A 26127-nucleotide genomic window follows, 5' to 3' on the forward strand; every position below is an offset into this window, starting at 1 on the left:
CAGGCACTCACATCATTTGAGACTTCACTCCACCACCCAGTCCCGCTCACACCACTGACTATCCAGGCCCCAGTCCCACCCTCACCACTTATAATCCACCCCACCCTCACGCACAGAGAGGGAGCAGGGGGGAGTTCACCCAGTAAATTGTGTCCACTTCCAACACCTGTCCAACCAAGACGCAACACGATGCATTGATCAAAAGCCAGTGTGGAGAATTACATTCACATCATACAAGCCATGTAGTGTCCACATTAATGCAATACTCTGACAGGAGGCATGTGGTCTATGGTTCCATTCTCGGTGCACACAATACATACATTACACTAAAGGGCCATACAGTTGGGCGACCACATAGGAAAAAAAAAGAGATTGAAACTTAGGTCAAACGGAAGCGAATGCGTGTGTGTTTTGTGCACTTCTTTTTAAGTTCAGCGGTTTTACCTCAAATTCATCTTCGTGTGTTCTAACATTACACCAGCGGGCTATGGGTTCGGGCACCACGTCCCAGTCGTCGCTGGCCTGCTTCAGGAGGTTCACAAAGGAAGACTTCCCCGCAGCTGTTGAAAGAAGGGAGGGAAAATGAAGACACACTCGGGCGGTCACAGAGCTGTTGGGCGAGGACAAATGTTGCAACGCATCGCTGCTAACATGCAAAACAGTCAGGAAGCAGGAAGTTTCGGTGACTACTGCTTGGGTTCCAAAGGAAGGATTCATGCATTTTGACCGCCCGTCAAAAGGTGCAATTAAATGCAGTGGGGCCAACTTGCAGCAAACAACAAAACACTTGAGATACAGCGGAAAAGAGAATAATTTCAATGGCCTATGTTCATATTATGTTACAATAAACAATTGATGCAGCTTTCAGTCCCTCCGAAATGTTACTTTGCGAAAGAAGAGGGGCGTTTATGGGCGGGGAAACTGCACCAGAAGCCAGGGTTTATGCTGCACCTGGCGAAGGGCCATTGTCCTCCGTTGTCACTATTAGTATTGTGGTAGATACCAATGGGCTAATTTGTCTCAGCTCTTTGTTCACACCTGTCATGCAATCGTTACACGGAAACACAAAAGTACTAGCGCATCCTGCATGAATATTTCGGGGGTGCCAGGCAGACTGTCTCGCCTCAGGTGCTACACATTGGCAAACGTACTAACAGACAAGTGCATGCTTGCCTTTCCCCCTTCTCACCGATGTTGCCCTCCACGGAGATTCTCTTGGGCTCCACGGAGTCTCTGCAGCTTCTCTTGGGCGGGGTGGCCATGGCGTAAACTCTGTTGCTGTCAGTGTCACTCTGCTGCTGCTGCTGATATGGAGGAACGTTTGATTTTGGCGCGCGCGGCTTGCTCCTCCTGTCAATGGATTACGTCAGTGCAAACCCAGCGCGCGCCCCGGTCTCTCAACGTTCTGAAACAAAATGTCCTGGGTCCCACCAAGGTCCAGGTTGGCAGGCGCATGCGTAGTTCCTCGTCTGCCGAACAGTGTATTGATGGTAACTAAAGAAAGACTTGCATGTTAATCACTGGGTTATAATAAGAGCCGTGAATCGATCGACTGTCACTATGTGTGCCTGTTTTGAATTCCAAACCGGCATAGACGGAGAGGATGACCGGCATGGGTTCTCGAGTCCTTAAACGCCCCCCCTAATCTAGTACCATGTCTCCCAGGTCCTCCTCGGGGTTAAATTATTGTGTCACCAAATTTGACTAGACACCACCTCTCAACTCGCAAGCTTTTGGTGGAGGAATTCATTCACCCCCAAGCCCCTAATCCGCCCTCGCAATTTAATGGGAAAGGAAATCTTGCGTTTTCACCAGTGTTTTAAATGGGCCGATCCTACACAGACCTCAGTACCTGCATTTCTTATTTTTTAGCAGAGTATCTACCTACATTTGTAAATCAAAAACCCTGAGCTGTATGCACCGGCCAGAGCCACACAAGACTCCGAACAATTTTGCAAGGCACCCCTCCACATGTCAAATGGGTGAACTCAGTTGTAACTTTCATAGAAACATGTTTGCAGTATTAAACAACCTATTTCTATTATAATCTATGCACCACACAGCTGCCTCCCCTAAAGAAAGTTATTTGCCTATGTTGCACTAAATTCATTCTTCCAGTTCCTTAAACTATATTGATTGTGTCATTGGCTATGTACACAAAGCTGCACCAAAGGAAACTGCCCTCAGAAGCACCTTTACTGTGCCCTTTTGCATTTGGAAACCTTACACTACTCCACACACACAAGCAGAACACACGACACACACGCTGCAAGCAGCTGCAGCAAATCAACAGCCAAAGTGATGTTTTTCAAATGTTGGCAGCATTTGTGAAAGTCTTTGCTCATTCCGTTTTGCAGTTGTACAACTCAAAGTAGCTTTGTAAATCCGGTAGAATAGCCTCATCCAGAGGCACACTAGGACAGACAAAACATATCAGTGGGTCAAATGCACAGCAATTCAACATTTCTCACAAAATCAAGCAGGAAATAATGCTTGCTTTCCACCCAAAAAGCTATTGTTTTATTCTTTTTTGTGCCCGGAGCACTTTTGTAACCATGTAATGGAGGGGGATTATTCTACTCTCCCGTCTTTCAACAGCTAGTAGGTGGCTGATGCAGTGACCAAAGACTTCCATGATCCTTTCCATATCATGGGACATTTTGGGTGAGAACTGGAACAATGTCAAAATATAGGGACATGCTCAAATTCCAATGTATATGGAAGTGACAATTGTTCACCCAGCTGTTAAAACACCTGTCAGTCAGAGATAAAACAAGAGACCGGTGTGGACCAAACATGCAAGGTTGTAAAACTAAGCATTTATGATCAGAAACAATGACATGGTACCAGTTTAACCTTTAACATACAATGCCGTCCTTTCACAGGTCAAACAAAATGTACAGAACAACACGCACAGACATAGTTCCGTAAAACAGATCCATCCATCTGTGACAATTATTATAGCAGGACGCACGACACGCTGCAAGCAGATGCAGCAAGGGTCGAATGATGGATGAATCTCTCGGGTTAGGCAGTTATGGTATCTGCACTTCTCAAAGCCTGAAAGAGAGTACCGGTACTCAACTATGTTACGAGGTGAATATGAAAGCGTTTAATTTCGGTATTTCACAATGAAGGAGTAAGCGTCTCAGCATTTGCTGAGAAAAGTGTAAGAAAATACTTTTTAGTATTCCCGCCTTTGTTCAGAAAATAACTTTAAGGCAAAATGAAACACTAGAGCAGAATTTTGTTTTATGCTCAGACACACAGGTTTGGAATTCCTCTGCGGCAGACCCCACATAGTCATACAATCTACCATGTGAACTACCTGGCCTCATCTCTCTGTATCTGCTCTCCCCTATTCACAAGGAGAGCATTTATACATTTTACAGTTAGTGTAGTCTTACAAAGGTCTTTGACCCATGGCTAAATCGGAACTCTAGCCAGGGGGCCAACTTACTCTCTCGCAGCTGTTCCTTGGCTATATCACATACTAAGCTTGCTTTGTAAGCACAAGTGGGCAGCTGAATCCATACATGGGCAGTCTATGTTGTTGCAAGCTCAGGATTTCTTAAGCAAGACATGTTTGCAGTTTTCAGTTTTAGAGAACCTATGTCAAAAACGGATTCCAAAACCTACAATATTTAATACACAGTTCACAATCAATCCTTTTGTTACCTAGTTCTCTTAAACACATACTTAATCTGCGTGCACAAGGAAGTGCACAGGAAAGTGTAAGGACAGTGCTGGACTCGTGCTGCTTAGCTGCCCAGATTTATACTTGGAGAACTTTTTGCGATATTCACAGAACTATGTATTTTTTCCAATCATTTTGGCAAGCCCAGCCTACTTTTCTACAGATATCCATTAAGAACTGCTGTGCACGCGCACCGCGCACGCACACCAGGAAGTGCAAAGGAAAGTGTAAGGACAGTGCTGGACTCATGCTACTTAGCTGCCCAGATTTATACTTGGAGAACTTTTTACGGTATGCTGCCTGCTTCCATTTGCTGCTGAAGGGACCTTTGCTTAAGTTAAAGACTACAACTTGCTCACATAACAGCTCTGTATTATTGTGTTGTAGATATTCATGGAACAACATCTTTTTTCCAATCAATTTGGCAAGCCTCATCTACTTTTGCACAGATTTCAGTTAAGAACTGCTGTGAACGCGTGCACAATGAAGTGCACAGGAAAGTGTAAGGACAGTGCTGGACTCATGCTGCTTAGCTGCTTTGCTGGTGAGCAGTGAACAGTCCGGCACATTAGACCCGTGAATGCAACAGCTTTAGGGCCTGATTCATGGAATGTTTTCCTATGGGGTTGCACCATTATAAAACACTTCCATGAATCAGGCAAAAGAAACAAACATGTAGTTTAAGTACTCTTGTCAGATAGAGCCAATGGCTTCAGGTGTTTATTCATTGAAAACGGGAATGCCATTTACAGATTCACAAGATCACTCAATGCCTGTTTTAGCACAAACTTCTTTACGAAAGTTATGGCAGCTGCAACAGTTAAAACACAATGTATGAAGTCCCATGGAGGATCCTTCTCGATGGGACTTGACATACGTTCTTTCTGCCGATCAAACACTGCTATTCCAGTGCCTTCGCTGTTGATCAATAAGACGCGACAGCAAATGGCTCATTCTGTGCAAAACTATTCAATTAAATCTACAAATGAGGCCTTAAATGAACTAACCATGGTGCAATTTACGGACTCAGCGCTAGAGGCTGCGTTCTTACAAGAGTCAAGACTTTACAGGAGAGTCTTGCAATAGCCACAGTGCACCCTCATTGCCTAGCGTGGCACTGCTAAAGGTTGTACCACAATGTCAAGATCTAGGCACTTCTGACACACTGGTGACAGCAATGGTACACACCACTAGTCACAAAACACTTGTTCTAATATGCTAGCCTTACAAAATTTGAACCTTGCAGATGTGATATTCGTGCAGTCTAATTCAGAAGAAGAGAAGAATTCTAGTATGTTTGAGAATGAGGACAAGAAATCTAAGCATGTTACAACTCCCTTACATTTTGATAATCAACAAGCTGGCGACATGGCAAATGATGATAATTTCTCTCAGTCTGCTGTTATGTTTGCTCCCTCGATTAATCAATCTTCTGTCTTGTCTTTATCCTTTGTGAATCCAACCCCTAGACATAGTAAGCCTTTTGCAGATACTCCATTGAAACCACCTCCATGTCACAAAATGCAATGTAATGAAGTGGCTGTAAATAACACTTTCAGCTATGAATGCGGCTCTTCTTACAATTGCAAAGCTATATGAAATGGTAGATAAGAAAGTAACATATGAAACTGATTTAATTTTGCAGCTGATTGAAAGAAACGCTTTGCCGTATATAAACAACAAAATGGTGATTAACTCTTATGATTTGAATGCTCAATCCGTTAAAACAGCTCATATGCAAACGGATAAACCATATGTCGAACATGAATGCAATGTATTGTCACACGCCACTCAAGGCAAGAATCACATACACTCGCAACAAGTTATCGAACTGTTAACACAAGATCAGGCTGTAACACAAACATCTGTAGCGATTAATACAAATCTGGAAAAACAGAAAGATATTCCTGGAGCATCTGGTGTAAGTAAGCAATTGAAATCCGCCTCTTCCTACACAATATTCTCAGGTGTCCCGAGTAAAAACAAAACGCTTGCAAAAGCAACAAATGTAAAAAAATTAGAAAACCAAACAGTGAGTCACCTTCAGATACGTTCAAAGCATTTTATTAATAACTCAACTACTCCAACAAGACAAGTGGTGAACTCCAAGTTAGCGATAGAGAAACATTCTTTATTAGTTGCTAACAAAAAGATTAATCAAACAAAGACTAATACGGATACATTAAAATATCAACCCTTAGATGATTTTGTTGCTATCTCGGTGGCCTTTGATAAATGTGGAGAAAATGTACCTGTCTTGACTCAATCAAGAACCCAGCAACCATGCATAACTAAACTGACATCGGTAGCTGCAGAGCCAATACCCCCTAAATGTACATCTGAGATAGTTGATAAGAACGCAAAAGTGTAAACTATACAGGTTAATCATCCGACAATTCAGTCGAGTCATACAGGCTTAACTGAAATAATTCAGACTCAGCCATCTTTTCCTACGATGGATCAAAGGAAATTAGAAATACAAAAATCAGTGGAGGCATTGATTGCATTTAACAAGGGGTCAGTTGATGTGGAGAAGTTACTACTGATACCCCGTACCACCCAGAACTGCGGGTCCCTCAGACCCCAGCTAGTTTCCAAAAGAGTGGAGCAAATACAGTCCCACACAATACAGAACACAATAGGGATCAAGTAACACAAGCAAATTTGATTCATAATTACAAATTGCCCTTAATGAATGATAACCAATGGCCATGCAGAAAACGCCATCATTTGTTAATCTGCTGAAGAGACTTGCCATTTAATCAATATGCTTTAAATAGATCAAGCATACTTAACATCTTCTCAGACGTGCCTTATTTAGATGACATTGCCTCGATTGACATCGAGGCACTGGAGTTTATTCATGAATATTACCTAACTGTTGCTCGTCTTACCATCAGATCAGGAGTTGTACTGAATACCCTGTGGAAAGCAAGATTAGATCTCTATGAATTGTTTGTTTTACTGGTACAAGATCTATTGAATGTATGCAATCAGAATCTATTGCTAATCAATCAAGGTGTTATGTTCAAGAACCACAGAGAGTCAATTGCACTTTAGGAGATACGAAAAAAGAATCTAGTCAAATCACCAATAGGTGTTATCCTCAAACATAACAATCCCGAGATCAAGAGACAATTCGTCTACTTTCATGGAATTCTAGGGCATCTTGTCATTTACTAAACTCCAATACAAATAATCTGCATGAATTTGATATAGTGGCTATCCAGGAGACCTCGTTGATAAAAATCCCTGTTTGGGATGATTTTGATATTATCACAATCCCCGCAAAAATTCATCCCGTAGGGCATCGGCGGCTGGCCTTATTAATTAATTGCCACTCGTAGATCCAAGAACCTTATGCTAGAAGAATGGCTATGTTTTGGTCCTTACATTCAACCCTAAAAAATTAAGAAGAGCACTTATACAATTGCCCTATTGAACATCTATTGGCGTTGCACATTTATCTTCAGATGACTTTTTCTATTAGATACAAACTGCTCTGGATATGATACTGATGGAATCAAATATATCCCATACAATAATTGCAGGCACTTTGAACATTCATTGTTTTGTAGAAACCACTGGGCAAGAACAAATTATCAGACAAAGGTGGATCACCGTTATGACTGAAAGACACCTGATAATGCTCAATGGTACACTTCCGGGGGATATGCCATCCCATTACAAATGGGCCAGGGGCCTGTAAAAAGCCACTATAGACTATATATGTTGTGATTCCAACCTTAGTTCATAGCAGATTCTTTGATAATACAGGATAACCAATATAGTGATCATAAACAATTATGTTTTACATGGACTTGGTTAATCAACAAATGGGACAGGAATGTTGAAAAATACCAGGGTCATGTTCGAGCAAACAATGGGAAGTCTGTGATAAAATGCACTAATAAATCACTATACTCTTTACAGATCAAACTTAGATGCGCTGACGAGGATAACTTTAACAAAGATAATACCTATGTGACTGCGTTACAGTCTTTTGTGCAAGGTTCTACAATTGGCAAACAGACAGCGTACAAGCACAGGCATGCTTTTGACTACAAATTAAAATCTAAGAAAGCCCTTTTAAGACAGAATATTAGAGCTCTAATGCATCTTCCATTAGAGATCAGGTACAGGCAAATAAGGCATCTGAAGTCTGTCTATTAAAACTGCCCAAGAGCAAGAAAATATCTACAATTGCAAAAAATGCTTGAACAGATAACAGATAAATCCTCTGCAGGCATTTGGCTACTTCTAAACTAGGCTACAAATCAGACAATTTGCAGTTCACATCAGTGCCATTTCAGAGCAGCAATGGAATAATTATTTTACAGATTTATACAAAACACCATTTCTGCAGTGTGAATTGCATCTAGAGGACCTACCTACTAATCAGCAAATGATTTTGACAGGGATGATATATTACATTGAATAACTAAATTGAGTTCATCCAGAGCTCCGGGACCTGATGGCCTGAGTAACGCCACACTAAAACAGCATCCCAAGGCGTGGGCTAGCATTTTGTATCAGATATTCAGGAGATTGATAAACTCAGGTACTATTCCATCATCCTGGAGGAAGTCGGTCATAATCCCTATCTTTAAAAAGGGCGATAGACCCGACCTGGCTTCATATAGACCAATTGTCTTACTTGACTCTCCTGGAAAGATATTTGCTGGCCTATTGCTAAGGGGCTTTAATTTGTGGCTCTCGGAAAACAATAATCGGATCCCTTTCAAACGGGCTTTGTTCCAGGGCTAGGGACGGGCATTAACCTTTTTACAATTGGCGCAATAAAGGATCATGTACAGCGGGCCAATCAACCGCTGTTCATGGATTTTGTAGACTTCCCTACAGCCTTTGATTCGGTCCCGAGAACTGCTTTTAAAGAAACTGGTCAACTTGCGATGTCCCTCATATTTAGTGAAATTCCTTTATCAATTTAATTCTAAAACTACAATACATATTTGTCTAACTACAGATGGGGTTCTTTCGGCCCCTATTGGCACATTTAGAGGGCTGAAGCAGGGATCCGTCTTTGCTTCAGCCCTCTTTAATTTTTTCATTGCTGGTTTGCGAAGATGTTTTGAGGGCCTGATTTCTGATTCTCCCAAGCTGCAGGACGTGAGTGTCAGATGGCTTCCCTACGCGGACGACTTAGTCTTGATGTCTAAGACTCTTCGAGGTCTTCAAACCTTGTTAAGTCCATTGGATAAGTTTGCATTAGCCAACTATCTAACAGTTAATTCCATCAAAACACAAATAATACGATTTAACCCCTCCAGACGAGGAAAAAAAAACATACAGATGGTATCTAGAAGACCAAATACTGCTCGTAGTTTCAGAATATATATATCTGGGACTGAACATAAATAACCAACTCCTGGACCACCCTCATCAAGAGAATTTAAAACGAAAACTGGTTACCCTGATTTCTCAGGCAAAAATAATAAATGGTCGATATGGCAAATTTTCCATCATGCCTTTGATAATTTATTATAAACAAAAAGTAACCCCGATTATTTTATATGGTGCTGAGTCTAAAATATGTACAACCATAACCTCCTGGCAGCAGTTAGAAGGTACATTTTGAAAACATGTCTTAGTCATTCCATCTTCACAACCTATGCCCCTTGTCCGTTATGAGTTGGGTTTGTTATCCTTGAACTATATATATACCTGGAAGTTGTGTCTACTCTATCATAAATACACACTTAACAGAGATAATATTGATCTGCTCTCTATGATGTCAGTTTATGCAAACCCATCTTCCCACCAATTTGCTGTACAATGGAGGACTAAAGTTCAGAGCATTCTACATGAAGCTGGCATTTCATTGGAGGTTTTAATTCCAAACCCTGATATGGCAAAAAAAGCTAGGGGAAATGGATTGGACAAAAACGAGGCAACAATGCATGTCATACAGGAATTTACACCAAAACCCATTTATGCAAAAGAAATGTGGTATATTGTCAACATATCTGGCTAGATCCCTGGATTCGGCTCAAAGATCTGCATTTATGAGATTCAGATTTAACTTCGAACACAATATTTAAAAAAATATTTTGAATATTATCGTATTATGACCCACAGTGTCTATGGACGAATTTATATCACACAGACTTGCAATCAGTGAGATTTTCAATTGTAAAGTCTAGAGGTTGCATCCCAAAAGTTTCCTGCATAGATTATTTTATATGAAGCTACTTTGGACACTGCTCATTTAATATTTGATGCTGTTAATTTGATTGGTGCATTGTATGCTAAGTTGAATATCATATATGCATCTATTTTATTTGAGAGAAGGAAAGCAATATTTTTAATTGTATAATTTAAATTTAAAATGTAAAGGTTCTTTTATTTTTTGAGAGGTTGATTGAAACATATCAGCCATATCAAAATAAAAAAATTAAATAAACAAAATACTTAATCTGCTATGTCCATAGTTAGCATTTCTCTAATCGTGTTTTCTTGCATAATAAAAACATTTGAGGTGTGGATTTTGGAGTTACTTGTGATCTGAGACATGAGGCTAACATTTGGCACAAAACAGGCACACAATTAATACACAAACATATGAAAAGAAAGATAGCTAATAAAACAAAAATAACAGAATAGTTTCCACCCAAATGTCAACATTAAGGACCATAGAGATACACTGATATATAATGTACCCACAGGGAAGTGTGCTTGGTCTGCAATACTCAGGAGATTATTGATGGCATGCCACACTGAAGGGTAGGAGTCAAGTGTAAATGAACAACATTTTCCCTGATAATTTCACAAACTCCTCCTTTCTCTGGCAAATAATATTAAGTACTACTCTAATCTGCATTGCTAGAAGGTACACAGCTTTTAACTCAACACTGAAATTAGCAAGGGCATCTAATGTTTCGCCTGTAGTGGCTTCTAGCAGTTGTGACAGTCTGCGTATATCCCTGTAGTTAACATAAAGGCCATACCAGGAAATAATTGCTTTAAGAATATCTCCAATTATCTGTGGCCCAGTATCATTGTTCTGACTTGAGTGTCGTGTAGACCGATGAGTCCTCTGTCCCCAAGTGACGCACAGGGGAACTAAATAGAAACCCGCTGTGCGACCTTTGAGGCCACAGGTGGGAGATGTCTTCCCAGATCCACGGAGCCTCTGGAACACCGATGCTGCTGTCAAGAAGGAACGAGGTTAAGTACCAGGCAATCACAATACAGTCAGATAAACAAAAGGATCTAAAGTGTCTTACCTATCTGGTGTAAGGGTGACCCAGGTAACCTAGTAGAGAGGTTCGAGACTCAGATGATGCGGCGGTCCCTGGAATGGTAGAATCGCAGGTTAGCGTGGATGAAGGGTTAGCCACCTGTAGGAGAGAGGGCTTGACTTGAATCCCAAGAAGGGAAAGGGCGTAGAAGTTCAGCAAGGTAACCAGGGATGATCCAAAGACAAGTCGAGGTGAAGTCCAAAATCCGGCAACAGGTCAACAGTTCCAAGCAAAGGTACAAAGGGGTGTCCGAGGGAGTCTGAGGTAGAGTTCTGTGATCAAGATAACAAGGAGCAAGTAGTAACGCCAAACAGGGACTGAAGCCAGCTGAGAAGCAATGAGCGTTCTGTCTCTCAGACCTTTATACTGAGCGTCCCTGGGTCATGTGACTTCTCTGGGTCATGTGACGTCCACCAAGATCACGTGAGGAACGCCACAGTGTATCACATGACCGACGTGAAGACGAAACGCCGCCCCTTCTGCTATATGTTCTCCAAGGCAATTGCCAATGCAGAAAGGGTTGTAATCGAGCCCGTACACTAAAGCTGGTACGGAGTTTTCGGTTCTGTGGGTTCACCGAATCACTTGAGCCTCGAAGCTTGGGAGGGGATGCTGGGGGAATGTGAGCAGTGTTCTGATGTGTAGTGGCCTGGTGTGCAGAGGATCGCCTAACATAGCTCCCCCCCAACGGCCCACGACCCCGTGGGCAGGACGGATGATCCTTATGGAAACGGGCTACTAACCGAGGGGCGTTCAGATCAGGGGCGGGAACCCACGAACGCTCCTCCGGGCCATAACCCTTCCAATCCACCAGATACTGGAGCCTACCCCTAAACCATCTGGAACCCAAAATGGCCGACACCTCAAAAACATCAGGAGAGGTCAAGGACACTGGCGCAACAGGGGTACGAAGACGGACAGAGTCAGGACAAGGTTTGAGGAGGGAGACATGAAACACAGGATGGATACGCCAAGAACTGGGCAGCACTAGACGAAAAGCCACCGGATTCACAACCTGAGAGATCACATACGGGCCAACAAAGCGAGGTAATAACTTCCGGCAACCCGCTAGGCGAAGATGGCGTGACGACAACCAGACCCTAGAACCCACCACCAGAGGGGGAGCAGCAGTACGTTTGCTATCCACACGGGCCTTCATAGAAGTCTTTGCTTCGGTGAGATGAACCACGGTACTAGCATGTACAGCCGATAGATCCCTAAGACATGTCGTGGCCGCAGGGTTCGAAGAACTGGAAGCATCAGGGACCGGCAAGACCTTGGGATGTTGGCCGTAGAGGGCGTAAAAAGGAGAATAACCAGTAGCTGAATGAGCCGCATTATTGTACGCGAACTCCGCAAGCCGTAACACGGCCAACCAAGAGGTCTGATGTTGCAATATAAGACAGCGAAGGTACTGTTCCATGGATTGATTCGTCCTTTCGGTTTGCCCATCGGTCTCAGGATGATAGGCCGACGAATACCTGGTATCAATGCCCAATAATCTCGTCAACGATCTCCAGAACCGAGAGGTGAACTGTGAACCTCGATCGGATATAATGACCGAAGGGAGGCCGAATAGCATGAACACATGTTCAAAAAACAAATCCGCCAGGACAGGGGCCGAAGGAATGCCTTTACAAGGAACAAAACGAGCCATTTTTGTGAACGTGTCCACCACTACCCAGACGGAATCAAAGCCTTTCGACTTGGGGAGATCAGTAACGAAATCCATAGTCAACGTATGCCAGGGCCTAGGAGGTACCGGAAGCGGAAGTAACAACCCAACCGGTCGACCTCTTCGATGTTTAGCCTGAGCACATACTGCGCACGAATTGACATAACATTCCACATCGCGCTTCATAGAAGGCCACCAACACCAACGCTTGAGAAGATCTAAAGTGCGTTCTTGTCCGGGATGGGCATTAAAGGGAGCATCATGAGACCACTCAAGGGCCAGATTACGCGTGTCAGGTGTGGGAAGGAACAGGCGTTCATGTACGAAAGGTAATCCATCAGAATACACCGCATCCCATTCTCGCAACTGATCAGAATGTATGCTAGTCCAGGATCGGACCGAGTCTAAAAGCGACAATGAGGGTGTACAGAGACAAATCACATGAGTCTTTCCGAGAACGGTGTCAGGGAAGGCAGGCAACTGGACCCCCCCCGGGGAACGTGACAAGGCATCTGCTTTCCCATGTGAAGTGCCAGGACGATGCATAATATGAAAATCAAAAGCGGAAAAGAAAAGGTGCCATCGGACCTGTCTGCTATTAATGCACTTCAGAGAAGCCAGATCCTGTAAATTCCGATGATCTGAGTATACTGTGATGGAGTGTTTAGCCCCCAGAAGATGATGACGCCAAACACGGAAGGCATCCATGACAGCCAAGAGTTCTTTCTCCGTAACGGTGTAATGAGACTCAGTACTGGAAAACTTACGGGAATGGTATGCCACTGGATGTAATTTGCCTGTAGTAGGACACGTTTGAGACAGTACCGCACCGAGAGCAAAGGAAGAGGCATCCGCCTCAACTATGAACGGAAGATCAGGATTGGGGTGTTGGAGTACCGGTGCGGTAGTGAAGGCGGTTTTCAAAGCCTCAAAAGCCTCCTGATGTTCCCTGTGCCAATGATAGGGTACCTGAGGACTAGTCAGAGCCGTGAGCGGCGCAACAATTGTGGAAAAAGAAGAAATGAAACGTCTATAAAAGTTGGCGAATCCCAAAAAGGCCTGCAAGGACTTGAGTGTTTGAGGTACTGGCCAATCTAATACTGCTTTGACCTTAGATTCGTTCATGGATAACGCCCCAGGGGTGATGTGGAAACCCAGAAACTCAACAGAAGTTTTATGGAACTGACATTTCTCAGGTTTGGCAAATAAGGAATGTTCTCTCAAACGGGATAGTACTTCCCGAACATGCTTTACATGGTCATCAAGATCACGAGAAAAGATTAAGATGTCATCCAAGTACACAACCATGTAAACATCCAGAATATCCCTGAATATGTCATTCATGAATCGTTGGAATGTGGCCGGGGCATTACATAGGCCAAAAGGCATGACTAAATATTCGTACAAGCCGTAACGAGTACAGAAAGCCGTTTTCCACTCGTCTCCCTCGCGAACGCGTACTAAATTGTATGCGCCACGTAGGTCAAGCTTGGTGAAAATGGAAGCATGTGTTAAATGGTCTAAAAGTGGGGTGATTAACGGGATTGGATATCTATCCTTTTTTGTGATAGCGTTAAGACGTCGATAATCCACACAAGGGCGTAAATCCCCCTCCTTCTTGGGTACAAAGAAAATGGGACTTGCTGCTGGTGAAGTGGAGGGACGGATGTGTCCTAAACGTAAGGCGTTCTGTACATACTCTTTCAATGCTTGTTCCTCCGAAGGGGACAAAGAATAGATCCTGCCCGAAGGGATAGTGGAATCAGGAAGTATTTCGATTGGGCAGTCATATGGTCTATGTGGAGGAAGTACCTCGGAAGAGCCCCGATCGAAAACTGATTCGAATGCTTTGTACTCAGGCGGAATCCCAGACACCAACCCCCCAACAGTATGTGAATGAACAATCTCTGGATCATCAACAGTGAGTTGAGCTAAAGCTCCCAAGGCCCGAGAAGGTGTGTCAGAGGCTTGATGGACCGGGAGACAATAATTCTGACAGACTTCGGACTCGAAGAGTACAGTGCCTGACTGCCAATTGATCAGTGGATTATGTTCACGTAACCATGGAATTCCTAGTATGATACCGAATTGGGGTGTGGTAATTAAATCAAAACTTAAGGTTTCTGTGTGTGTTTCTTGTATGTTCAACAAGAGGGGTGCAGTTTGGTGTCTAACAGGACCAGAAACTAATGCAGAGCCGTCTACGGCTTGGACATGTTCCGGTCGTGTTTTTACCACTAAAGGTAGGTTGAGGGAATGGGCCAAATCAATATCTATGTAATTACCAGTGGCACCTGAATCAATGATGATATTGACTGCATGAAGAAGGCCTGTAGAGGGACATAGAGTAGCCTTTACAGAGATGGGTTGGACACGAGCAAAGGCAAGAGAGGTACCCGGAGAGGACGACGGGACACTCGACCTGTTCTCCCGATCTAAGGTCGAGCTATCCGAAAAACCTGGCTCTTCTTGGGACGTCGAGGACACTCTTTCACAAAATGTCCAGTGGTGCCACAATAAAAGCATGCATTATCCACCCTTCTACGTTCCCTCTCTGATGTTGTGACAGGACTACGTAAACCTCCCACTTGCATAGGTTCTTCTGTACTGGAAGCAGGAGTACTAGCAAGAGTAGGATGGGAAGAGACCCCCAATTCAGCTCTACGCTCTGATCGTCGTGCATCTACCTGCAAGACGAGATCAACCAATTCCTGATACTGAGTAGGCATAGAAGGGATCACTGATAAAGCATCTTTCATGGTGTTACTCAACCCCCTATAAAAGACCACCGCCCGCTTGTTTTCTGGCCATGATGTTTCTGCAACTAGTTGATTGAACCGGGTGATGTATTCTATCAAAGTCCTTCTACCCTGAGTCAGTTCTAACAACTCCAAATCCCTAGACTGTGCCTTGTGTCGGGTATCGAATACTCGAGACATTTCTAGAACCAACAAATCAAAGTCATAAAGGACTGGGCTATTATTCTCTAGCAGGGGATTAGCCCAAGCGGCAGCCGTTCCGGCTAAATGGGAGAGGGCGAAGGCGGCTTTAGTAGTGGAAGTAGGAAAAGCCAAAGGTCTGCATAAGAAGTGTAACTTGCACTGATTAACAAAGGTTCTGAATTTCTTGGGGTCACCTTGATAGCGTTCCGGAGCAGCCAGGGGGGAAGGAGTTGGGAGGATCATTGGAGTTGGGACTGTAGAAGTAGCCAAGGGAGGGGGTGTAGTGAAGGAGCTGGCATCTCCAAACTCAGGGTCTGCAGGAAGGGAATGCTGAACACTCTGTATGGAATCCAACCTTTGGTGGATCACTGTGTTCGCGGCTGCCATATCTGCCCTTAATACTGTAATTGCCTGGACTAAAGCAGCTATGGGTTCTTCCGTGGATCCCTGCATCGTCAAACACGACTAAATGGCTTCTCAGTCTGTTCTGACTTGAGTGTCGTGTAGACCGATGAGTCCTCTGTCCCCAAGTGATGCACAGGGGAACTAAATAGAAACCCGCTGTGCGACCTTTGAGGCCACAGGTGGGAGATGTCTTCCCAGATCCACGGAGCCTCTGGAACACCGATGCTGCTGTCAAGAAGGAACGAGGTTCAGTACCAGGCAATCACAATACAGTCAGATAAACAAAAGGATCTAAAGTGTCTTACCTATCTGGTGTAAGGGTGACCCAGGTAACCTAGTAGAGAGGTTCGAGACTCAGATGATGCGGCGGTCCCTGGAATGGTAGAATCGCAGGTTAGCGTGGATGAAGGGTTAGCCACCTGTAGGAGAGAGGGCTTGACTTGAATCCCAAGAAGGGAAAGGGCGTAGAAGTTCAGCAAGGTAACCAGGGATGATCCAAAGACAAGTCGAGGTGAAGTCCAAAATCCGGCAACAGGTCAACAGTTCCAAGCAAAGGTACAAAGGGGTGTCCGAGGGAGTCCGAGGTAGAGTTCTGTGATCAAGATAACAAGGAGCAAGTAGTAACGCCAAACAGGGACTGAAGCCAGCTGAGAAGCAATGAGCGTTCTGTCTCTCAGACCTTTATACTGAGCGTCCCTGGGTCATGTGACTTCTCTGGGTCATGTGACGTCCACCAAGATCATGTGAGGAACGCCACAGTGTATCACATGACCGACGGGAAGACGAAACGCCGCCCCTTCTGCTATATGTTCTCCAAGGCAATTGCCAATGCAGAAAGGGTTGTAATCGAGCCCGTACACTAAAGCTGGTACGGAGTTTTCGGTTCTGTGGGTTCACCGAATCACTTGAGCCTCGAAGCTTGGGAGGGGATGCTGGGGGAATGTGAGCAGTGTTCTGATGTGTAGTGGCCTGGTGTGCAAAGGATCGCCTAACAATCATCTTGTATTACATTATGCTTTTGCCGCATGAGAGAAGGCCAGTTGCTATCTTTTACTGTAATGGCAGGCAGCACAAACCCCATGTGGCATTGCCCTGCCCGGTCAGGTGGTAACCAGGAACAAGCATTGGTAGCACACATAAAGTATACTGATTCACCTATATAGAGAGGACACTTAAACAACTTAGCTGGTAGGTGCAAGGTATAATAGCAGTTCAAGGTAAAACCCATATTCTTTGTACCATCACTGGAAATACACATACTTCCTAAGACAGTATTATAGCTTTATAGACCTGCGGCAAGGGCCATACCGGGCATTGTGGGCCCTGAAGACGAGGGCCTTTAATGAGGTATGAGGGCCCATAACGGCGGTATGGCCCGAGGGCGAGGTCTATAAAGCTATTAGAACCCATGGGCAAACACACAAAAAGTTTATGTAAAAATATATATATTTAAAATATTTGTTTTTTTGGGGGAGTTTATAAAAAAAATGAAAAACAACATGACAAAAAGTGAGGGATAGCAGAGAAAGGATAGTTGAGTGGGGTGAGTGAGTGCACTGTGAGGAGGGAGGGGCATAGGGAAGGTATTTGAGGGAGCACAGCCTGAGGGGAGTGCTCGGGCTCACGGAATGCGTGGTGAGGGACCACTAAAGGGGTCCCTCTCTAACTTCACTGCAATCCCCAGCCGTCATGCATTTAAACAAAAATGAAAAAAGCATGGTATTTGTAGGCAAATGTAATTTTAAAGAAGGCCACTAGAGGGGTTGAAGCACTGTTAGTGCTCGACTTTCCGAGCTAGAAAAAAAGCAAAGGCCAAATTTGCAGGATATAATGAAACTGCAAGCTATACCGTTTCTTATAGCCCGCAGATTGACCAATAGGAAAGGGGTATTCACCAGCCCAGGGTTCTAATATTCCTTATATGAAGAGCTGGTGCATAGTAAGACAGTATAGAGCCTTGATTGCTGTATACTGACATGTTCACAAGGAAGGGCCATTCCTGCCATTCTCTAGGAAACAAATTAATTAGCAGAAAGCTTCCATTAGACATTGTAACACCCTCACAGACATCCTTCTTTAGAAGATATTCATAAAGATATTGATATGGGATCCCAGGCGAGTTTCGCTTGGTGCTTCCTAATTTAGCAAATATGCCAAAGGGGGGCCTCCTCTAGCCACAGCTACATGCAACGCATAACATGAGGTGGCGAAAAGTAAAGGGAGTTTTGTAACAGGAGGCTTTCGCTCACATAAAATGGGTAATTCTGACAGATATAACATTTGCTTTTATTAAAATGTTCATGTGTGTTATGTAACAGTGAAACAAAGGCATTTTCCTCTAGAAATTTCTCCCTATGGTATTTCTGCACAGTGGCTAAAATGGGCAGAGTAATAGTGGTATTGTAGGCAACTGGAAATATTATATATTCTACCAATAACCATCCTTCAATTGAACACAGTATGATGACAATCAGCATTGCATATACAAAGGTTCCTGTGGTGTACCATTTAGTCCTGTTGCCTTCAATGGATGAATTGCTTTTGAGTTATATAACAGTATGCTCTTGTCGTGGCATATTATATTTCTCAAACAATAACAGGTAAGGCAAAGGCACAGGTTGTAATCCCACTGTAATTTTATGCAGTGTCTTTTTTTACTATCTCACCCGTTTAGATAGTCCATTAGAGTTGGCGGGCTTGCCCACCTGGTCATTGTCCTTCATGGAAAGGGATTCCTTTTCTTTGTTTGCTGATCCGCTTACTGCTTCAGGGGTCTCAGATTGTAGTGTGATGCTTTTGGTGGCCCAACAATGTCTTTGGGTTCACTGGTTTTGCAAAGGGCACTAGTCTCACCACCACAAGGGGGCCTTTTTATCTCCTTACCGGGCAATGTACTATCCACAAGGGCAGGCAAAAGGGGGAAGGTGCATGCTTCACATGACTGGAGTGGATCCAGCTCTTGTGGCCACTGTACTTCACAGCAGTCCGAGTGGTTAGCAGCACCTGTGCTAGTCCCTTCCGTCTGGGCTGCAACCCGCTGGAAATTCTTTATGAAGATCCAGTCACCTAGTTGGATGCTGTGTCCTGGCCCCTCCAGTGGATTTGATAATTTATCAGAGACCTGTTTGCGGAGAACAGATAATGTTTTAGTCAGCTCCCTCCAGTAGTCTATCAACACAGGATAAGGTACAGTACTCAAGCATTTAGGATCTGGCACACCCCACAGATTAGCTGGGCGACCCATCACCACTTCATAAGGAGACAATCCAACACCTGAATGCACAATATTTCTCATTGACAATAACGCTACTAGGTGTGCATCTACTCATCCCAAGGCTCTGCTGGTGCATGTTTTTGCCAATTTATTCTTTAAGGTAGAATTCATTCTTTCTCCTAATCCATCTGATTGGGGATGGTAAATAGCATGAAATGTCTGCCTGATCCATAATTCCTTACATACCAAATCCATTTTAGTATTAACAAAATGAACACCATTATCACTCCAAACTGTGTGTGGCAACCCAAATCGGGGCAAATATTCTTTAACTAACACCTTAGCTGTGCTTAAAGAAGTATTATCTTTTAATGGGAATGCCTCTACCCATTTGCTGAACATACATACTATTACTAATAGATATTTCTTTCTTTGACACAGAGGCAATTCAATGAAGTCCATTTGTAGGGCTTGAAAAGGGAACTATGGAGGTCTAAAATGTCCTTCTGGTGCACCTTCTCCCTTGCTAATATTATGAACAGCACAAACATGACAATTTCTACAATACACAATTGATGCTTGCCTTAATTTAGCATTGCTCCATTACGTAGTTAGCAAACTAAACATGCCATCTGCTCCTACATGAGATGGACCATGGGCCTGAGACAACATTAAAGGTATGTAATTGTTTGGCAACTTCAATCTGTGCTCATCCCATGAATCCACCCAGCATCCATCTATGCATTCCCCATGTCATTTCCACCCTGAAGCTCTTGTTCAGTGGCCTCAACCTGTGTAGTTTGCACCGTTTCAAGGTTATTATCAAATATGATATTTTCCGGCTGCATCATATATGTACTATACATAGCTGATACAGGGGACTTGGTTGCCTTTGCAATTTGGTCAGCAAAAGTGTTACCTTTCCCTATGTAATTTACAATGGGTACATGGGCATCACATTTTATGAAGGCCAATTTCTTTGGCAGGGTCAATGCAAGCAATACATTTGAAATACATTTCCCATGCTGCATTCTTGTCCCATGTGAAGTTAAAAGCCCTCTAATCAGCCCATACATGGGCAAAGTTGTGAGCTACTCCAAAAGCATACTGGCTGTCAGTAAAAATATTAAAAACGAGACCAGAGCTTAACTCACAAGCTCTGGTAAGCGCAATGATTTCAGCTGCCTGTGCTGAGATGTCCTGCAAGCCTCAACAATAGTTTTCAATGTTGTAATAGCATATGCTGCCGTAGTAGTACCATTTTGCAATTTAAAGCACAACCCATCTACAAACAATGTACCACCAGGTTTATCAATTGGAGTATCCACCAAATCGACCTGTCCCTTCGTTTCATTATCTGTTATTACTATATAATCATGCATTACCTTTAATTCATCCGATGGGAGGGGTAGCAAGGTGGCAGGATTTCGAGTATTAGAACACTGTATGGTAATGTTTGGGACCAAAAACGTCAGCTCATATCTTGTTAACTTGGCATTTGTCAGGTGCTGTGTTTTTGTTTTAGTCAACAAACTATCAATTGCATGTGGCACAGTCAATGTAACTTGGTGTCCCAGTATTATGGCATTGGCCTGTTTCATAGAAAGGGCTACAGCCGCTACACCCCATAAACAATTTGGAAGTGCTTTTGCCACTAGGTCCAATGTAGAAGAAACATAGGCACACGGTCTGTTTTTCCCCTTTGCTGGTGAGTTAGGACAGATAATGCACAGCCTTGATTTTCATGCACAAACAACGTAAAAGGTTTAGTATAATCAGGGATGCCCAAAGCAGGTGAGTTACATAATGCAGATTTTAGAACATCAAAGCTTTCTTGCTGAGCAGCAGTCCAGGGCAAGAGAACTGGGGTGCTATTCAGTGTTAGTTCTAGCAATGGATTTGCTATAATCGAAAAATTGGGAATCCACTGTCTGCAAAGTGAAATTGTTCCCAAAAATCCTCCAAGATCCTTCTGTGTGATAGGGACAGGTATTTTCATTATAGCTTCTATGCGCGCAGGGTGTAGTCTATGCTCTCCTTTTGACAATAGATGTCCTAAATAGGTAACCTGTGTTTTGCAAAACTGTAACTTCTTGAGGGACACTTTATGTCCCAGTGGTGCTAAAAATTGTAACAGCCGTACAGTGCATTCTGTGCATTTGTATTGGGTGTCTGCAGCTATCAATAGATTATCAACGTATTGGAGCAGTATGGTATTTGTAGTTGTTATAATCTCAACTATGTGTGGGTTCACCCCTCCAACGAAGACACCTGGTGAATAATCATGAAGGGAACTACAAGCATGGCGCCTCACGGAAATAACATCAATTCAAAACGGGTCTTAGGTAGACATAGACAATCGGGACATGAAGCTCTGCAAAAATCACCTTTTATTCTTATAATATCATAATTATCATAAAAACATATTTACATAGACACATGTATCACATGGAGAGAAAATATAAAGCATACACTACAAATTGTATAGTTCAAATCCAGCAATTCAATTGAAACTGGAGAAAAGTCAAAAACATTTATACTATATAGGCCCCTATTGCCTCGTGTACACCATCAAGTGCTAGAAATTGTGTCTAAAAAGCTACAGTACTTTGTCATATAGATAAAACATATTTAATTATTTAGTCTATTATATTGAAATATTATTATTTCCTTTGACAATTCTCCAGTTTTGCCTCTTTCTTTTGCCGTCTCTGTCGTCTCTTTCAACTCATCCCATTTTATGGTGAGATCTAAACTATCTTGCATTCTGTATTGGTGCCATATATCTGCTGGCAGAATACATGAAAACAGTTGACCTATATCTCCCAATGTGAATGGACCTGTTTTAAGTACCCATTCTGTCTGGGTGTACCACAAGGCCAAGTCCATACAGTTCCAAGGGACATGAACCTAGTGAGTCGGATTCTCAGTATCAAACCCAGCCACCTCTCTCATTGGAAATGCTTGAGTTACCATAGACTTTGATAAAATTGTTGACACTATTGCAGGACATCATTTTGTCTCAAGTTTATACTCCTTAACTGCTTGGTCTACATCCTCATAATTATCTAGCAGGGGATGCACTTCCTTCTTAACGTTTGACCTTTTATGCAGCTCCCACATGTGTTTGTCCAGCCTTTGTACTATTGCAAATACAAGTGTATCTCATTCCTGTAGCACATATAATTTAGCCTGTTCCACTCCTAATAGCCCATTTTGTATCCATGCTCACGCAACCTTTTCTGCAGTTTCTGTGTCATGCGCTGTAATCCTGCGGGCACAATGTGATGAGTAGATCACCTCATGTGAGAAATTCATGGTGACACAAGTAATACAGACACAAGTGATCACAGTTCAAGGGTGTTTATTGAACAATGAAAATTATGGGCAGGTTGGAAAAATGTCTAATCTAAACGTAAATCTAAGATGGGAACAGGTGTCGACCATCAAATGAAAAATAAGGCAGTCCTTGTGGCGTTGTGTCAAAATATAAAGGGCCTATACTAAGAAACCTATTGCCAAACCTTACAACTACCATAAAAAAGGGTTGTGGGATAGTTCTCAAGAAAAGAAAGAAGTGTTCTCAAATAATAAGTCAGGAAGCTGTGGCTTGGGTCTTCCTTCCCCACGTTTTAGCAAGGGGTAGGATGGGAGCTTGGAGCACAGTTCTGTCTCTGGCTTCTCTGGCACGATGCGACAGTTCCAATAGAAGTTCTCATGACCATTGATGGCCAAGTCTCTTTCCTTCGGGCCTGATGTGTTTCAACAACAAACAAAAAAAACATTTGTTTACCAAATGAAAGGTTTTTAATGTGATAACTATTCACCCCTGCATCCCCCTCTTCTTGGCTATCCCTTCTCAATTGGATTCCTCAATTTCCAATACGGTGATGGCTTCACCCCTGAGCCCCCCCCTCTTCGAGGCTGACCCTTCTCAATTGTATTCCTAAGTTCAAATAGGGTGATGCCTTCACACTTATGTCCCCCTCTTCTGGGCTGACCCTTTTGTATCGTGTTTTCACAGTTTTCAGTAGGATGGCGGCTTCACCACTGGGCCCCCCTCTTCTGGGCTGACCGTTCTTAATTGTAGTCTACAAATCGTAATGTCTTTTAAACAGTTCCAATACACAATGTTTCTCTGAACTCTAGACTTGGTCACTCTCCTGGGATCACCTTCTGGGTTTCCTCTTACTGCAGGATTCACTTCCTTTTCTTCCAGCCAACCTACGGATCAAAGACTTTCGATTGTACGGTGCTTTTGCTCGACCCTCAAGTATGAGCACTGAGTTCCTTTAGTGGCCTTGCTATGGCCTTCTAGTTTACGTAGTTTCTCAATATGTGGCTCGACCAGAGTCATGAACTAGCACCCATGTGGTGTCGCTTTGCCTCTGTAGCTGGTCTCCTCTTCACACTTTTAACAGTTCTTTTAAAGTTCATGAGCTCTATTTCAAAGGTTGCCACTGTGCGATTCTCACTCAACACAACCCGGATCTTATCAGTTCTCCCTTCGATTTACCGGGTTTGATGCTTCGCCTGGCGTTCGGTTTCTTTGGAGTCAAGGCCGGTACCACAGGTGCAGGAGTCTTCTCGGCTCTGCCTTATCAGCGTAGGCTTGCCCCATGTACCGTTGACATCTGCAGCAGGACACTGTCATGATTCCTGCCCCTCATGTCCCCAGCCCTCCAAGATGTCAGGCTGGAGCCAGGCCACAGACACCTACATGGCCCTCAAGGGCCTATCCATCCCTCCAAGACCCACTTGGAGTCAGACTTGCCGCTTGTGGCACCAGACTCACTCACTCCCATAGGATAACATTGGGGATTGGACTTGTAGTGCATTGATGGGGACAAGATGGATGCCCCCACATATTTCGGTTCCCAGAACTGCATGTGCGGGCTAGTTATTTGGGTGTGGTTCAGCCCAGAGGCACCTGGGATACCCAGAGACTATTTAAGCCACACCCAGGCTGAGAAACATGCTTTGCGTTTTCTGGACCTGCAGCGTTATACTCACCGTGTTCGGATCGGTCTCCAGTAGGCCTGCATCTTTCTTCTGCGCTCAGCTCCTGCAAGAACATCGTTAGGAACAGCCTTAACTTGCGGCGCTTCTGCCCATCAGTAATCGCTCCTTCTGTTCTGCGGGCATCTTCGGCGGTGTCATTTCCATCCCGGCACGCCGCTTCCTAAGGAAAAGGGAAAAGAACAGAAAAAAGGCATTAGTAAGCATTCTGCAAATCTTTGCTTATTTTTAAATACTGTACGAGCTTCAAACGCTTACCTGAATCCCAGCCACTCTGGGGGAACTCTGTCTCCGGAACTTCTCATCCATCTGCAAGAGGGAAAAGACACTCCAGGTTAGCATGGAAACATCTAGAGGCACTGCATACCGCGCTTACCCATCGCATTTGTTCTTCATAACCGGCATCCACGCTGAAAACGTTGCGGCACCTAAAATACACAGAAAAAGAACTCAGTTCAATGCAAATACGAAAGGGGTGCATCGCGCATCGCGCTGTCACTCACCTTCTGCGCTTGTCATGATGCCTACCCCCGGGCATCCGGATCGTGTCCATCAGCCCCGGGAGCAGGCATCCGGATACTCATTAAAACCCCAACAGCCCCGGCTGGGGGCTGTTTGGATTCAGTCCTGGCACCTTAGGCGCCAGGCTCATCATAGAAAACAGTCCTGGCGCCGTAGGCGCCAGGCTCATAGACTTTACTTACCTTATGCAGACCATGCTGCAAATGAGTCCAAGCCAAAGTGAGGCCTGGATGGGACTATTTTATTACAGGGACTATTTTTCACTCGGGTGTGGTTCTGGGAACTTCTTACCTGGGACTACTTTGCAGGCTATTTAAACCACGCCCGAACAGCAGCCCATGCTTCGCGTTATTCTGCATCCAGCAGCGTGACGCTCACCGTGTCTGCAAGTCAGCATCCAGTCTTCTGCCACGCCCGCCTCGAATCCGGAGCTCCTAGACAAAAGGAAAAGAAAGGAGAAGAGGTTAGATCACGGACATTATTTGATTCCTTACCTGATTCCGGACCCAACACATCTCCGAGCCTGGAAAGGACATTATTGCAGCACGTGTCGCTTCGCCAGCAGCAGCGCCGCATTATACTCACCAGTCCACCGCATCTTTCGACTCGGCGTTGCCTCCATCATTTTCTTCGTCGAAATCCAGCACCTGGGGGGAAAACAAAAGGAATAACAAGGTGAGCAGAGAAAACCGACAAAGACAATCTCTTTGCCACCATAGGCTTACCTGCTTTACCACCGGAGGTATTATTCTTTAATTCGCTGCATCTTCCTATGCCACACCTATAAAGGGAGAGAAAACAGCAAGTTAAACTCTTGCAACTTTTACCGGACAGTGTTTGGTAATACAGACTCTTACCTGAACGCCATCAGCTGCCTCCAGGCAATATTCTTTTGGACCCAGCTGCAACCTAACGAGGGAATGGAACAAGAGTGAACATCGGACATATTGAACTCTTTGAACTTTATAGACACTGGAGTTAATATTCCTCCGGAACTCCTCCAGTACCTTCAACCCAGTGAAGTAACTGGTATCTACGCGCCCCTGCATGCCATGCAGAATGGAGAGCTCATCATTTAAAAACATAAGATGAGATCACCAAAAGGGGATATCGGAGGTGATTAGTGGGGAGAACGAGAACTGTTGGGGGGCCATCACTAAAGTCCACGGGTGGCTAAATCCCTTTCCCCAATTGCAGGAGAATACTTCTACGAGTCCAGCAGAGAAGATTAGGCGGGCCAGTCCAGACTGTCATCTCTTCACTACGCATCACGTTGGCGGAGACCGCAGCTGTCCGGGTCCGATCGACGCCCCTGTGGGAACCAGGTGAGCGTAACAGCGCTACTCATCTCAGCAGCACGCCACCATCCCCGGACGCCGGCCATCATCTAA

The 26127-nt window shown here is 44.0% G+C and overlaps 1 protein-coding gene across 2 annotated transcripts in view; it reads right to left on the minus strand.

The window, feature by feature from the left end:
* DCK (deoxycytidine kinase) overlaps positions 1-1467 on the minus strand; it is a 40716-nt gene extending 39249 nt beyond the window's left edge. The window contains exons 1-2 of one of the 2 annotated variants that reach the window (XM_069626278.1): positions 1190-1467; positions 445-560 (exon numbers count right to left, since the gene is read on the minus strand). In XM_069626278.1, coding sequence (XP_069482379.1) covers positions 445-560; positions 1190-1262 — 189 coding nt within the window. In that variant the 5' untranslated portion in view covers positions 1263-1467. The remainder of the gene's footprint in view (positions 1-444; positions 561-1189) is intronic. The other variant, XM_069626277.1, reaches the window with a different exon arrangement.
* Between the last annotated feature and the right edge of the window lie 24660 nt (positions 1468-26127).

Source organism: Ambystoma mexicanum, chromosome 6p (assembly GCF_040938575.1).
Source record: "Ambystoma mexicanum isolate Mex_15411 chromosome 6p, UKY_AmexF1_1, whole genome shotgun sequence".
Lineage (NCBI taxonomy): Eukaryota > Metazoa > Chordata > Amphibia > Caudata > Ambystomatidae > Ambystoma > Ambystoma mexicanum.